Raw genomic sequence first — 16438 nt, 5'->3', positions numbered from 1 at the left:
AGTGTATAACGAAATGCACGTAAAAAAACTGCGTAAATTCCGAAATCCGCGTAAATTCCTAAATTCGCCTAAAAAAACAACGTAAATTCCGAAATCCGCATAAAAAAACGTGTGAAAAGCGACTCCGGTGTACACTGAACAAATTTTTTACATAGTTTCTATTAGGAACGCACATAATATTTTCCAATAACAAAATTAATGATTTATATCTGAATATCACAAAGGGTAGAGAACGAGTTCGGTATAAGCACCCATTTCCGTCATATAGAGCAGAAACATCTAATATATCAATTATTTCATAGGCGTAGACAGAGAGGGGCAACATTAAACTCAGCAACACAAAGGCTTTCGGGATATGGCGTTCGGTGAAATGGCATTTGGTTAAATTTTCTATAGTAATTTTTTTTTCGCCCCTCCCTAGCTCGAATCCTGGCTACGCCCTTAAATTTCGATGTGAACGAGTCACTCATACATTTGATACGATAATTTAGTTTAAAAAGTACTAATGGACGTATGGAAAGGTAAATACATTTAGAAGTCATTCAATGTTTTGTTCAAACCCATTTGAAAAAAAGGGGTCAAGTGTGAGTTGTGCTCAGTATGACGGAAATTAGATCCTAACCCTAACACAATAAATTATATGTGAGCAATCATGTGAAATTCACATGAATATTTTCCACTGGTTATGTGTGATTTATGTTATAAGCGTAAGAACACAACACTGGTCTTGACGTAGAAGTACGTAAATTTAAATTAATTGGTAAATTTAGTAAGTAATTTTTCTTCCGGTCCATTTTTATTTTTCTAGATTTTTTGGTGAAAATTATCAACAATCCAAGAAAATCCGTTACAGGGGTAGATGGGGCAAAACGCCCACCCTAAGATTGACATTCATTTTTATATGCAACAATTGCAATTAAAACATTGAAACATTGCGTAGGGACCATGCACTTATGACGTGATTTATATATTTCTTAATCTAGAAAATACATTTTCTTACGTTTTCTTACAAGGGAGGCGGGAATTTCAGAATACCTTACAAAATCATGAAGAATACAGAACATCACTTTCGATGTAAAATCTTACTAAAGAGGAGCTGGGATAAAAAAATCTTACGTAAAGAGTGCATGATCCCCTACCCTAGCTTTTCCATGTCTTTTCTAGCACCTACACAGAAAAATCTGAACTGTCACGTAAAATCTCCTCTCTTTTAATTTTGAGCTATAGTTGGCATAAACATGGGAATTCCTTACAAGCTTGTATGCAATAATGCCGACTTATGCGATATTGCGCTTAAATTTACATTAAATATCATGTAAAATTACGCCAAATCTAGCGTTAAAAACTTGCGCGCTATACATCGCAGAAATTTAGATGATTCTTTCATACGGTGTACGCGTTGATGCAATTCAATGTAGTAAATATTGAAAAAAAAATGTTACTACACAGATAAAAATTCTGAATTTGAATTGTGATGTAAACATTCATTCACGTAAACTTAAATTTCATTTCACGTAATCGAGCAACTTGTAAACAATGTTGTTTACAAAGATGGGCTTTTGTATACAATATATGCTAAATTGCATGAAATGTCAAGTTCTGACATGATATATAATGTAAACTTATATGATATGTGACGCTCCATTTATGTGCATAATATTGAACAGAAATTTACACTACTTATTCGAACAGTGTATTTACACCGTTAATTTTTGGAACATTGTATCTTAGAATCATTGTTGTAAGGTACGTATGTGAAGTTTCTAAAAATATAAGGTTTTTCAAGTGAACAAAGGGTGCTCATTTTTCCCAGTCTAACCCTACTTTTTTTAGGGAAACCTTTCGAAGAATCTTTTAGAGGAACCTTCTAAAAGAATCTTCTAAACGAAGCTTCTAAAAGTATCTTCTAAACGATGAAAGAAGCTTCTAGAAGATACTTCTAGAAATAAGCTTCCAGAAGAAGTTTCTTCTTTCAAGCTTCTAAAGGAAAATTCTCGAAGCATCTTTTAGAGAAAGCTTCTAAGCGATGAAAGAAGCACCTAGAATAAGATTTAAGAAAGAGGCAAGATTCTAAAAGCTTCTAGTATGAAACTTCTACAAAGAAGCTTCCAGAAACCAACAAGTAGCTACTGGAAAGAAGTTTCTTCTTTCAAGCTGCTCAGTGTTAATATCTTGTTATGGAGTACGATTCGTTGAAAGGTAAATTTGTTTCCATTGCGTTCGTTATTGCTAAAATTAAGGACCATTTTTCAAAGACAGTCATTCAAAAAGTTATTTTTTTAAAGTGATGAGCTGGCCAAAAATGTTCGAATCCGTAGAATTTCATCGACATTTTTTTTTTTAAATCCTTAAACATCTGGAAAATCCGTGAAATTTTATGATAGTCCGTTGATCCGTAGTAAATCTTAAAATCCGTAGATCTTCGGAAAAACCCGTACAATTGACCACACTGAAGCTGCTGCGGCATCCAAGTCCAAGGCAGAAAACCAATTTTTTTTTATTCATTTTTTTACTTTAAATGATCTTTATTTCTTGAATTTGTGTGGTTACATGTTTCAATTCTCAATTGACACAGACATGTCTTTTCAACTTTAGTTCATTTGAAAATTTGAAAAATACTATTTATGTTTCTAAGCCTATCAGGCATGTTTACATAATTCATAGCCTCTTGCATGAATTATGTAAACATGCCTGATAGGACTAGAAACATAAATAGTATTTTTCAAATTTTCAAATGAACTAAAGTTGAAAAGACATGTCATTTGCTATCCACATTTTTTATTGGTTCACTAATTGAATTTATGTTCGTGTTAGTGTTTTGGTATCTGGACTTGACGACCATGTTAAGTATTCATCACCCACACTCGGTATTCGAGGCAAGCAAGCAAGTTTTAGCATTTTTCAACAGTTATAATGATAATACCAAACAAATCTTACACAAAATATGATTCAAATAGTCCATCCCTGCATCCATGGTCAAGTTATAAGCGTTTAAAACCTTTCATGATTTCGTGACGTAGTCCTATGTTAAACAATATTTTAGGGTTTTGCTGTTCTCTCTAGTTGATTTTGATTTTCGGTAAATACCCAATTTTCCCAGTTAAGTTATATAATCCAGTTAGCTTTCGTAGAGAAAAATTCAGACATGGTTTTCTCAAAAACAGGGACAAAGTATCGACTTTTATCCATACGTTTTTTGTTATGGTTCTAGGTGCCTAGCCAAATATAAATTTTAAGGCATAACCAATTAAGTCCCAAAATATTTACCTAGTCCACTCCCGTGATATACAAAATTTAACCAAGTTGGAGTTACATTTTTTTCCAAACCCTAGTTTATTTTTTTCTAATGATAAGTATCTTGAATTTTTTAAGTCCTTGTCCTTCTCATCTCTTTTCTAGGAATTAGATCTCAAACATTTTTTCAGTTCCAAAATATGACAGTTTATGTAAGCGAGAGCTCTTGAACAGTTGCTATTAAGGTAATTCCTTGAAGCATCCAACAATGGCAGTCATGATGGCTGATATACCATTTAACTTCAAGTTTCTAGAGCACACATTTCGGGCACTGTTGCAACATCGTTCAAGAAATTGAAACGTCTTGTGTAGCAACTGCACTGTAGCAAATGTGGAGGTCCAGTTTCATTGCCGTGTGTGTTATGTGCAGTGCTACTAAATCTCGACATTACATGATGATGTTCAAAATTCTGCTTTGGTCACTCATTTCAGCTAACATTCAACCATGTCAATTGTCAGTGACGAACATGTGTAGATTATTAGCTTAATTTGAACCGAAATTAATTGATATGAGCAAAAAAAAAACCATGGAGCCCATCTACGTCCTGAACTATTGGATAATAATAATGTGACACAGAATGCACGAAATTAAACGTTTTGTTGCCAGATGAATATTTGTCATTGACGAAAAAAATAATTTTGACAAAGGTTTTTTGAGGATCAATTTTATCAGTGACTACTTGATAAACATTTTTGTCAATATCGCGCGAAAGTCTATCAATGACAATGACAAATCTCAGCACTGGTTATGTGAGAGTTAATATTTGTACTCTTGAAATTTCCAGGTGATAATGAGATTAATTAAAAATGAGGATTGTACAGCGATTCACATTAAAGGGAATGGTTAGAGTCTAAGCTCATGAACTTAAATAAAAAAAAATGTTTTTTTTTTACTTTTGGCCAAGTCTGTAATCTTAAAAAAAACATCTGTTAACTTGTTTTCTGGGCAAAAATTACATAAAAAAGGTTTAAAGGGTATCGAAAATGTGATGTTCTGCAATTTTTGTCAATTTTTAAAGGATTTGAAAATTTTATAAAAGTAAGCATTTTTGATAAGCTTTTAAATAAACATTAGTTGAAATTTTTTGAACACATAATGTTTTTGCGATTGATATTTTTAACAGTTATTCTTCGATCAAAATTTCCATAAAACCACAATTTTCATACTACTTTGTTTCAAACGTCATTTCAATTGGAAAAGGCGTTTTTGTGCCATGATTAATTAAAAATATCGAGCACGCCAATTTTAAAAATTAAGCCACATTCTATCACAGATCTGAATGATTGTCCATTGAGAACAATTAAGCAAAGCTTGATGGAATCTGTAGAGGGTCAAGTCAGATCGATTCGCCTGTTGGCTTGGAAATGCTCTATGATAAAAATAACTCCATTTCAAACTGAGAAGAAAGTTTCCAAATTCTAGGCATTTGAAAAAAAAACACAAATAACAGGAATCAATCACAAATATATTTTGTGCTATTAAAAAAAATCAATTTCTAAAATTAACGGAAATAGCATAAAAATCCCTCGAATAAATTTAAAATCTGAAATCATGTTAAATTAAAGAATGATGAACATCTATGTTATGATGAATTATGAACTAGTATTTTTTTCACAAATTCGGAAATGATTATTTTTTTTTATTCTGGGTAAAAGAGATTTTTAAGGATTTTGGACTATAATAGTATCGAGAATTTGGAGCAGAATTTTATTTCGTTAATACTTGACATTGGGTAAATGATGGCTTCAGCAAAACCTTTACCTATTATCGTCAGGGAGCTAAATGAAGACTTTGAGCACTCATTTTTTGCATGATAATACATCATGTGTTAGAGCATCGATTAGGGAAATGCAAATATGAGCTCTCAAAAACTTTGTTTACCCCCTGCCGATATTTATGTCAAAGGATTGCCGATACCGGCATTTTTCCTAGTTAGTTTACAATTATTTTGTGGTTGAGGAAGATTTCAAGACCTATACATAGTTTCTAAGCCTTGTGAAATTTTGAATTCTGGATTGGGAAAATCTTACAATCCTGGATTTGGTAAAACTTCAAATATGATTGCCCTGTAAAGAGTTTCGGATTGAATGCAATTTTCGGGACAACTGTACAGATTTCAAGCATGTTGGATAGACATAAAAAGAAACATCAGTGTCACTTTACAACGAAGCAAACCCTGCACATCTTGAACCAATTGTTGAAAAAGAAATTCCCCTCGTTCCACTCCATCACCCAACAGCAACAATCTCCGCAAATCATAACGAGCTAGATAAAACTGCAATCGCATTAGCACCATGCTGCGAGAGAGAAACCTTCAACTACCTACCGTTGGGTGTGGTGGCAAGTGAAAGTCAAACAGCGCACATTAGCCGGAACTGATTGTTTCAAATTGCTCTCGCACTTTTCTTATTATGCTCATTATGGTTCGTTTTGCGTTCCCTCTGACTAAGGACAATTGACCAACCACGGAAGTCCATAGTCATCAGGACAAAGTTACGACACAACAATTAAAACTCACTAAGCTAGCAAAAACCATGGATAAACAAGTCGTTTTCACAAGTCACTAACCAGTCCCACTTGATCGCGCCGAGAAGGATTAATAGCAAAAAGAGGAGGGTGGCAATCCTATCCCGGTATGATAAATATTAATTTAAAAAGTTTGTAGAAACTTCGTTTCCGCTAGGCTGCTCTCTGCGCGGCATAAAGTTTCTTCGAGAAGAGTAATAGAATTGTCAGCTCATTACTTTTGCTGGCTTCGGAGTGAATTTATTTCATCTTTTGTTTTTTTGCGATAACAATTAGAAACAGCTTTAAAGCTTGACCAAGCACAAACACTTCGGGGATCAAACATCGCAACTGGTTTTCAATAGGCGGTAATTGAAAATTCATGAGCTGTTCACCGCGTTAATGAATAGTAAAAAGCATGTTTCGGTTTTTCCTCTGTTGTTTTTTTTTTTTTTTTTTATATATATGGAACGTGTTTCACACTTTCCGGTCCAATTTGCTGCTCGCTGGTTAAACAAGCGATTAATTTGCCATTTATATTAATAATGGTTTTATGCGGAGAACATTGGCCCTCGGTAGTCAGGCGTAGCACAATAAGGGTCACGGAAATGAGAAAAAAAAAGAAACAGAAACAAAAGCTTTGAATGGAGAGTAAACAAATAGTGCCTGACAGAAGTGTATTAAATAGGGCAGCCGGAAATCTCCATGTGGAGCAAAAGTTATAAGCTGACGGGTAATGGAAATATTTTTATCACAAGGCGGGGAATTGACGATGCTTTTGTTTCATGTCATGTGCAATTTCAGAAATATTAATTTGAAGACAAATAGGTCAGATCATTCAATGGTTTTCAAATGATCTGTCTATTTTTTGGTTTATATTCCAACTTGAACACACTTGTTCTCTAAAAAGTGTCTTGTGAACACTTCTACACTTGTTAAGGGGCTGATCATAGACTACTAGGTAGGGGAAGGATTGCTCATCAGTTGCGCCAATTGTTTCTGATCCCCTACACGGTTCGAAAAAGTAGTGTAAATTTCTGTTCAATATGGTGCTCATAATGTTTATGTTTATATTATAAATCGTGTAAAGTTCTGAGATATTTAATGAAATGTTGCAAATATTGTATACAAAAACCCATATTTATTAACAACATTGCTTACAAGTTGCAAGTTTATGTGAATGAATGTTCACATCACAATTATAATTCAGATTTTTATGCTGTGTACATCAAACTCTGTAATTTTAAGGAGTTCCTTTCTGAAATTCGTTTCTAACTTGGGAAACTCTGGGGTTTTCAGAGACGATCTTTTTTTTTATTCTTTATTTAAGAGATTTTTAGTCGAAAGCTAGTTCATCTCTGTTCAGAGACGATCGTCTTACGACTGAAAGTCTCTTTAATAAATAAATCCAATCTTGCTTATCACTTGGTATGCAATGGTGAGCTTTTATTCGCGAGAAATTGGCGATTGAAATCATTGTTTAGAAATGTTGATTCCCCTTAAAATCTATTCACTCCGGAATAATCAGATACATGCTAAACAAATGGCATGAATATCAAACGTAAAATGTTGTTAAAAAAAATGGACGCAGTTCAAAAATTTTACTAAAAGTTGATGTTCAGTTTTCTGAAAAGGTAATCCTACAACTTTGTCTCAATCGTCATTTCGATAAGATGAGCCGTTTTCGTATTAAGATTTATTGAAAAAAATCGAATACGCCATTTTGAAAAATTAGCCGCGCGTCGAAATAGCCGAATTGCAGCACAAACTTCGTTCATTGCCGCTAGCGAACAATTATGCGAAGTTTCATAGAATTCTGAGGGTTAAAATCTGACATTCGTTTATATTTTCGCAATTTTTCGAGTACTTATTCCTAAGTAACACATGTAAACAAACCGAGTTAATCGATGCAAACTATTAGCTTTTCTATCATTATATGTGCTAAAAAAAATATTTTTTTAACTGTTATAGGATGATCATAGATAAAAAATGTTCCAATGTACAGTTTGGAATGATGGATGCTTGATTGTTAATTCGGACATTTTTATTGCCTAGCATGAATGGTGCTCATTTTACAAAGGAGGGGCATGGAAAACCAATCCATTAACCATAAGAAGGATACCAGTAATTTTTACGGTGTTAGGTACTCTATTCTGAAGTCTGTGAAAGGGAATGATGTAGAACAAAACGTTCAATGTAACACTCACTGATTAGGTAATTGAGAAAAATCGTTCATGCAACATGTCCGTAGTACAACTTGACTAGTGAAAAGTGTGATTTGACTGCGGCTGACTACGGCAAACACAGTTTTGTGAAACGTATTGCTTGAAAACAGTTTAAAACAAATCTGTAGCACTTCAACATCTCAATATGGTGGAAATGCTACATTGGTCCTTTTGAAAAAGTACTCAGCTGTAGTTGTCTTGCCTAATCATAAGTTTCTTTGCAAATTTGTCATTGAATAGGAATTTGTACTTGTAGAGGGCCGGAAAGTTGTTTGATATTCGTATTGACGTTTATATCCTTCAAATTTCGTTAACACTTGATCGTATACGAGTCCTGCTCGCTTTTTTGTTTGTTTCATATAATGATATGGATTTTTACTGGAATAGTAAGTAGTAAGACTAGTAGTATTCACTTAGAACATATTTCTCACTGTAAAGTAGCTGACAGTGTATATTAAGGTCGGATCACGTATGGAAACCCCAGGATTAACTGTCTCTTACCATAACCCCTTCCTCAGCTATCTGTTACGTTTATATGAAAAATTCTCTGTGCTCTACTCGTGCTAAGAATTCCCTTGTAACACTTAATTAAGATGCACAGTGCTGCAAAATATCACTATCAATACCTACAAAATGCTGAATTTCATTAGCCGCCTGATGTCAGTATCAGTTCACACAGTTAGAATATCAATATCATTCGCCTCAATGTCAATGCGCAAATGACATTGACATCGTAAAGGGTCCACTGATATTCAAAGTTCTGCAGCGAATGTTTATTATATACGCCAGCAAATCTTTAGACAACTCATCAGTAATATTAAAACAATGCAACGGTTATACAAAAAAGTTGGTTTATTGAGATAAAAGTAAGATTTTCAACTTTTCCCTAGTGATCCAACTTGTCACTCCCAACATAGATTACCCATTTTTGGGTAGGTTCAGTTTTGACCAATCTGGGTGGATTCTACCCAAATTTGAAAAGTTTTGAAATAGCGTGTACTACGAATATCAGTGTCGGGAGTGAAATTCAAAGCTAGACCAACATCTTACGTCAATTGACATTGTTGACAGCACGCAGCACTGAAGATGCATCAGTTAATTATGATAATTGTAATATTTTTATTTACATAGAACCAGTATTGGCAAAATCATCAATCAAATGATATTTTTCCGCTGTCATGCACTCACAATATCACGTGTAATAGTGGAACAAAATATCATGCTTGATATTGATTTTACAAGCGCCTTTGATATTGCGAGACTATTTACAAACTATTTGTAAAAATGACGCTGAGAGTTGACTCGACACAAAAATGATTCCGTTGCACATCGTTTTCTTATAGCGAATTCGTTTATTATTCAGTTCCAACCTGGATCGGGTATCAAGATTGGGTCTGCTTGTTTTCTGACAAACGTCAGTTTGATCGTTTGTTTTTAAAACCCAGCTCAGGTTGAGGTTCGCACTGACAAAAAGTTCGGTTTCGCACTGGGTTGGAATTGCATGTCACACTATTCTTAAATGTTTGTCCTCTGAGTGCCGTATGTTTTATAGCTAATTTTCAAACGAAAATCATCCTGTATTTGGATGACAGTCATATGGATGTTCATCATTTGACGACGAATTCAACCATAAGATAATCATTCGAAATTCGAATGCATATTGTTAAAGGGCTCGAGCAATGCAATAATCATTCGAAGTATTGCGGATGTTTTGGTTCAGTGCAGTGGCGGCAGTTCCGGGTCGCGTTCGGCTGTAAAGCAACAATCATGAAACTCAGCACGGTTTGGTTTAGTATTGAACGATCTTCATAGAAAGATCGATCTTGACGGATCGATCTTATATTTGGCTCTAGAATCGATCCACTGATTAAATCGTTACCAGAAAGTCGAGCTTTGTTAGATCGATCTTTTGATTTTTTTAATACGCTTGTTTACGTTGGTACCCCAAGAAATTCTTCCCTTTATAATAACGTCGTTTTAATAGATATAACAAACATAGATATAACATTTAATGTTTAAGGTCTCGGATTGAACAAAAGTTTTAATTGTATATCAAAAGAAGTATTTGAGAAATAGGGGTAGTGGATGTAATGTCAGCCTAAATGTCCCTAATTTGGACACATACATAAATTCAGAAATCGACTAAATTTTCAATAGCGCCCAAAAATATTCATTAGTACCGTCCCAATGACGCGTTCATCTAGATAAAATTGATAAACAACAGGCTTTTAGCGATGGACCGACGATCTTTCAAAGATCGATCCAAGATCGTCCAATCCTAGTTTGACTAGAATGGTAGCTGTTGAGTTATGTTAGCGTGATATTTGTAGCTAGGATATCGCAGCCTGTAATATCGTCCGCAGTTGCTTGCTGGTTGATTTTTGTATTCGACCTTGGGCAGTGGTGAGATTTGCTTTGTTGGTATTTTCCCAACATTGCATGGAACCAGTCCAAGAGGGATTCTCCTGGTGTAAGTGCAGCATGAATTTTCTTATTTCAATTTCCATGTTCTACATATAGCTTGGAAACGTGTTGATCAATGTTGACGAAATTTTTACCAGTTACTCGTCAAAGAACAAATAACAAAATGCTGTTAAAAGTTTCTGATTCCAACTAAGCAAGCGGTTGTACATTGGAACCTGCGTCTAAATTTACTTTTAACCAGACTTTACTTAAGCGCAATTTGAATTTTTACGGACATCCTACTCAATTTTGAGTTGTATAAATACGAAATATGATATCACCAGAATAATTCATGTTTTATCTACTTTATTTACAACAACAACAAGAACAAAAAAGAGAAACTCGTTGAAACTTCATATATTTCGTATTATATTGATGTTTGTTGATTAGTACATAGATTAAATAAATTTACTCTAAAAAAAAATTGTTTAGAGATATCTTGAGGATTTTAAATGCTTTTTAAGATTAAGCGCTGTGGAAATGTTATTACTAATCAATCTCACTTCACATCGAAATTTCAAGAGCGCAAATATCAGCTCTCACATAACACAATAATTTAACTGAAACTCCAGGTTTACGGCAGTGCAGTAAACATGGAGTTCCAGTTTAATGAACCATATCGCAGTGGTAAAGTCACTTTGATAACAAGCGCTGACTCTACCAAAGACATAGTAGGAAAGTCTTAAAATCAAGGTCCGCCTACATTAAAGGGTGATACGGTCAAAATTTGGTCAAGGGAAAACGCGTGTAAATCGGTGAAATCGTTTATTTAAAAAATCAAATTAAATTTCTTTTTCAAGTTCAATTAGTATAAAATTCAGGAAAAATATTCAGTTAGGCTTCCGCTTTTCCAAATCCGAATTGCCGGGCCTTACGCTTGACCCCTGCCATCAGATTTTGTACAGCCACCTTGTCCACCTTCTTCGCCGCAGAAAGCCAGTTTGCCTTGAACTGCTGCTCACCCTTAGCAGTTTTTTGGTCTTCTTTAGGTTCCGCTTGACAATAGCCCAGTATTTCTCAATTGGGCGGAGCTCTGGCGTGTTGGGAGGGTTCTTGTCCTTGGGAACCACCTGCACGTTGTTGGCGGCGTACCACTCCATGGCCTTTTTACCGTAATGGCAAGATGCCAAATCCGGCCAAAACAGTACGGAACAACCATGTTTCTTCAGGAAAGGCAGCAGACGTTTATTCAAACACTCTTTCACGTAAATTTCTTGGTTGACAGTCCCGGAAGCTATGAAAATGCTGCTTTTCAAGCCACAGGTACAGATGGCTTGCCAAACCAGATATTTCTTTGCGAACTTTGACAGTTTCATGTGCTTGAAAACATCTGCTACCTTTCCCCTTCCTTTTGCCGTATAAAACTCCTGTCCCGGAAGCTGCTTGTAGTCAGCTTTGACGTAGGTTTCGTCGTCCATTACCACGCAGTCAAACTTCGTCAGCATCGTCGTGTACAGCTTCCGGGATCGCGCTTTGGCCGTCGTATTTTGTTTATCATCGCGATTTGGAGTCACTACCTTCTTGTAAGTCGATAGTCCGGCTCGTTTTTTGGCTCGATGCACGGTTGTAGACGATACACCCAGCTTATTTGCGGCATCTCGGAGAGAGAGGTTAGGGTTTCGCTTGAAACTACCGGCAACTCTCTTTGTCGTCTCAGCGGCTTCCGGTTTTCGATTTCTCCCCGATCCAGACTTCCTGGCTGTCGACAAACGTTCCCCAAACACTTTAATTACATTTGTAACGGTTGATTTAGCAACTTTTAGCGATTTTGCCAACTTTGCGTGCGAGTAGCTCGGATTTTCGCGATGCGCGAGCAAAATTTTGATACGCTGCTCTTCTTGCTTGGACGGCATTTTGACAACTGAAGAGTGAATTCCAAAATCAAAATAGGAGCAACATTCTACACACACACACCTTCAAAATGAGGGGTGTTCAGGTTTTTTAAATGCAAAATTGAAAGAAATACGTCAAGTTGATATTGACCAAATTTTGACCGTATCACCCTTTATAGCAACACAGATGATTGTACGACGTTTCGCGGAAACCCATTTCGCGGTAACCCATCTCGCGGAAACCCATTTCGCGGAAACCCATTTCGCGGAAACCCATTCCGCGGAGTCTCAGTTGGCGGAATGCCCCATTTCACGGAATACCCCATTTCGCAGAATATTCCATTTCGCGGAGTTCCGTGAAACGAATTTAATTTTGATAGCTCACTTTCTTCATACACACATTTGGTGTTGGAGACTAGAAAAATCGAAAGAACTGTTATACCTCTTGTTTAGAAGAAGGAAACTACTCCTCGAATTTGTTAATTTCAGTTTTCACATTCATCAATCATTCCAATTCGCGAAATGTCGTACAACCAAACAGCTTATTTACCGTTATTAAATAGATTAAAACTGAAACATGAACAATCATGGTGATTGTTTCTTAAAATAAACGTGAAAACTAACTAGACACTATTCAAGGAGAGTGCAAGATTTTTAATTCAATGATTTCTTTTTCGATGGATGTTTCAACTAATGTATTTTTTGAAACTTTATGCCATGTTGAATCCCGCATTATAAATTCAAACAAATACCAGCCTCGGCTTGTTGCTAGCAAATCTCATTTTGATTCCCGGAGTGAAATTGACACACCACCCATTGTAGCATCGCACAGAACTAATGCGCCGTGGCAAAAGCTAATAAACAACGTTGTTCGCAAATTCACTATATTGCACCCGAGCTCGTTTTCGGTTTCACACATTTTCTCCATCCTAGGTGGTAAGGTAATAGAGGATCCCACACGTATCTCGTTATACACTGGTGGAAATGATTATAAGGACACTTTAAAAAGCATGACTCCTCCCAATTTTAAGAAACAGAGGAATTCTCGATAAACATTTCAAATGGTCCTATCTGCTTTGATCGATTCTCTTCATTGACTTTCTCTTTCGTCAATAACTCAGCTGCAAAACCTTTCCCTGTTGTATTTGACGTTTTGGACGCTAGATAAGAACCTCCTTTATCAAACTATGTGGTAGAATTAGCGCGAAATCTGTTTGCATAGCAGTGGTTAGGAAAAGAGAAAGTCGATGAAGAGAATAGATCAAAGCAGATAGGACCATTTGAAATGTTCATCGAGAATTCTAAATTATGCGTTTAGAATCCCCATGATCATGCTAAAATATGAGCCTAAGAAAGAATCAATTGCATCATGTACGTTGGAAAAATTAATGGAATTGTGATTTTCTCCTTCGGAAATAAAGCTAAGGACGCCATCCAAAAATGTATGAGAAATTGGTAATTTTTAAAGTGTGCCAAAAAGTATTGTGGCACCAACATAATCAAAGAGTTAGTTCAAGTAATCATTAAACATGATTTTTGCAAAGTTTTACCGAAATCCATTCGGTAGAAGTTCTCAACATCGATGATCACCAATTTGAACTAACTTCTTGGCTATTTTGGTGCCATCAATTGATTCTTCATTAGACTTATATTGTAGCATGATAATGTTGGTTCTACAAACACATGATTTTTAATTCGAGGAGCCATGATTTTCAAAGTGTCCTTATATTAATTTCCACCAGTGTATATAACTACATAAGGTGTATAGGCCGAAATGCCATCTGGCAGCTAGCGGCGGCGGAAAGAAAAATGGTATTTTTCACAGTCTCTCGCGAATCCACAAAGCTCGTAGCGTCACAAACAGGTGCGTGCACACACATGAGGGATAAAAAACAACACGTCACTTTTGGTGAAAAAACAAAAGCTTTTCAATAAAATATGAATGAGTCAAATTTCGTGCAAAAAGCCTCGGGTCTCAGATTTGATTCGCCACTGCTGCTATGGTTGGTATGATCTCTTCCGTTTCAACCGAGAGAGCACTCGAAAAGCATATTTTCAGCGTGAGTACTTCACTGAAAATGTCAAATCCGTGCATGGTAGGTAAGTGTGATATTTGGGTTTAGGTTTCTGTCGAAAGGCAGTGGTCGTTTGTCTGTATAATACACAACAGAGATGAGGATTCAAAAACTTGAACGGGATTCTTTTCAAGTACGGAGGAAATCGGCGCATATTTTGATTACTTATCCCTTATCGCTCCCTACCCGTGTGAGATGGATGGCGTAAGTTTTCGCACGGAAATGGGAAAAGCTTCCGCGAGCTCCGTGTCACATTATGTAGGTATGTAGGTACACAGTCAGTTGGTGTGCGGTCGGTCTTCGTTCCCTCATCTCTTCATCACTATGTGCGACCCAGAATGGCGGTGAAGTTGTTTGAACAGCATAAGAAAATGGGGTATTGGGGGAAAGCCTCAATGCGAAAAGGGATTTATTCGGGTGGAAAGGCTGCGGAAAATAAATTTACCATGAAATTCCGGGAGAAGAGATTTTTCCGGGCGCAGGGATTCATAAATACTTTCATAACGGTCGGTAAGTGACTATGAGAGTGGGTGAGAGTGTGTGTGTGTGTGAGTTTGTGTTTTCGACAGTGTGGCTGGATTTTAATGACTGGGAACGGGGGATGTTTTTTTCAGGCATATTTTTTTTCAATGACGCGAAACAGGTACAGGTGAAATGAGATGCGAGGCAAGAAGAGAGGAGGCAAGTCCGATGAGTTATGCAAAGGTAAAGAGTAAATGATGATAATACGTTGGTGATCAATGACGCGCGAGAGGTGGGTTATTCGTTCGGTAGAAGTGGAAGGATTATAGCAGGAGGCAATTCGGGAATTCAAGGGGAAGTGTGAGTGCAAATTGTTCCGAATTTGACGCGGGTAGTCACAGAAATTCTGCTCAACAAACAAAAATAAACACGTTCCAAAACAACATCGGGAAAAACACAACAAAATCGAAGAGAATGTCACTTCAGCTAAAACAATGTACAATCAGCGAAAGAGTTCTAAAGGTGTCTGCAGGCTGCCTCTACACAGCAGACAGGTGTTTGGTAGGTAGTAGAAGTAGTACCAACGATGGTAGTGAGACTAACACCAATAGTGAGTATTACAATCTAGTCCATCAGATATTGGCCCCGCCACATTTCACAGCACACAAATACGTGCATATTGTTCGACTTCTTCAAGATTAGTTTTAATAAAATGATCTGGCACCACTTACCTCATGTTGATCAGATACTGCGCCAGGGCCACCGAGTCCGGATTGCCGGTGATGGTGATGGTCCGGTCGGTGTTGCCACTGTCACGTTCCTCGCAGTTGGAGATGCGGATCATTGCACCGGAGATCTGGCGGATTTCGGCGATTTTGGTACCGCCCTTGCCGATGATGCAACCGATCAGGTCATTTGGCACTGTCATTTCATGGGATTGGGACTGAACCTGGGTCACGTTGCGGTTGTTGTTGGTCCGCAGCTGGGAACCGGCCAGCGCTGCGAGAGCTACGGTCGAAACGGAAGATGGAAGGGATTCTGTTTAACGTTGGGGGACAACAGTAGGCAGAATCTATTAGCATAGGGTGGTATTGACGGAGCGGCGGATTGGTGATGTTCGGGAATATGAGCGCATTTAATAGATTTTCGCAAATAAATAAATAAATGAAAATAAGAGAATATTAGCATTCCTAGTAATAAAACGTATAGTGGTGGTGTATAATTTCTGATTCGATGAATGTTTTGCATTTTCCAAAAAAATGCTTGGCTTATCAAACTATGTGAAAAGTATAGAATATTCTGGGGTCTAGTGCAGAATTCGTCTCTAAACAAATAAAGAAACTAAAAAATATATGGAATCACAGAAATGACGATCAAAATGCATCTAGATTTGAAGCTAAAACTAAAATCTTATTTATCTGAATTTTGTTGAGAAACGCACACTAAGCTTGCCTGGTATCAATTAAGTGAATTCAATTACACAATTCAATATTAATCATCAGTAACTAAATGTATTGCCTCACAGAAAAGACGCGAATGATTATTCAAGGTCTATAGTTGAAGTGGCAAGGCAGAGATGGT

The 16438-nt window shown here is 36.5% G+C and overlaps 1 protein-coding gene across 29 annotated transcripts in view; it reads right to left on the bottom strand.

Annotated features, from left to right (window-relative positions):
* Positions 1–16438, bottom strand: part of mub (poly(rC)-binding protein mub) — a 672225-nt gene that overhangs the window by 51931 nt on the left and 603856 nt on the right. For 27 of the 29 annotated variants that reach the window (XR_010517496.1, XR_010517497.1, XM_065218846.1 and 24 more), the window contains one exon: positions 15589–15865. Coding sequence is in view for 27 of the 29 variants with exons in the window: in XM_065218846.1 (XP_065074918.1) it covers positions 15589–15865 (277 nt within the window). In the remaining 2 variants the exon portion in view is untranslated. Of the gene's footprint in view, positions 1–15588; positions 15896–16438 lie in introns of all 29 variants that reach the window. The other 2 variants (XM_065218883.1, XM_065218924.1) reach the window with 1 other exon arrangement.

Source organism: Ochlerotatus camptorhynchus, unplaced genomic scaffold (genome assembly GCF_037179485.1).
Source record: "Ochlerotatus camptorhynchus isolate MF236.1 unplaced genomic scaffold, CSIRO-AGI_Acam_v1.1 ptg000008l, whole genome shotgun sequence".
Classification (NCBI taxonomy): domain Eukaryota; kingdom Metazoa; phylum Arthropoda; class Insecta; order Diptera; family Culicidae; genus Ochlerotatus; species Ochlerotatus camptorhynchus.
The sequence above is the reverse complement of the archived record's forward strand: the minus strand, read 5'-3'. Positions and strand labels throughout refer to the sequence as shown.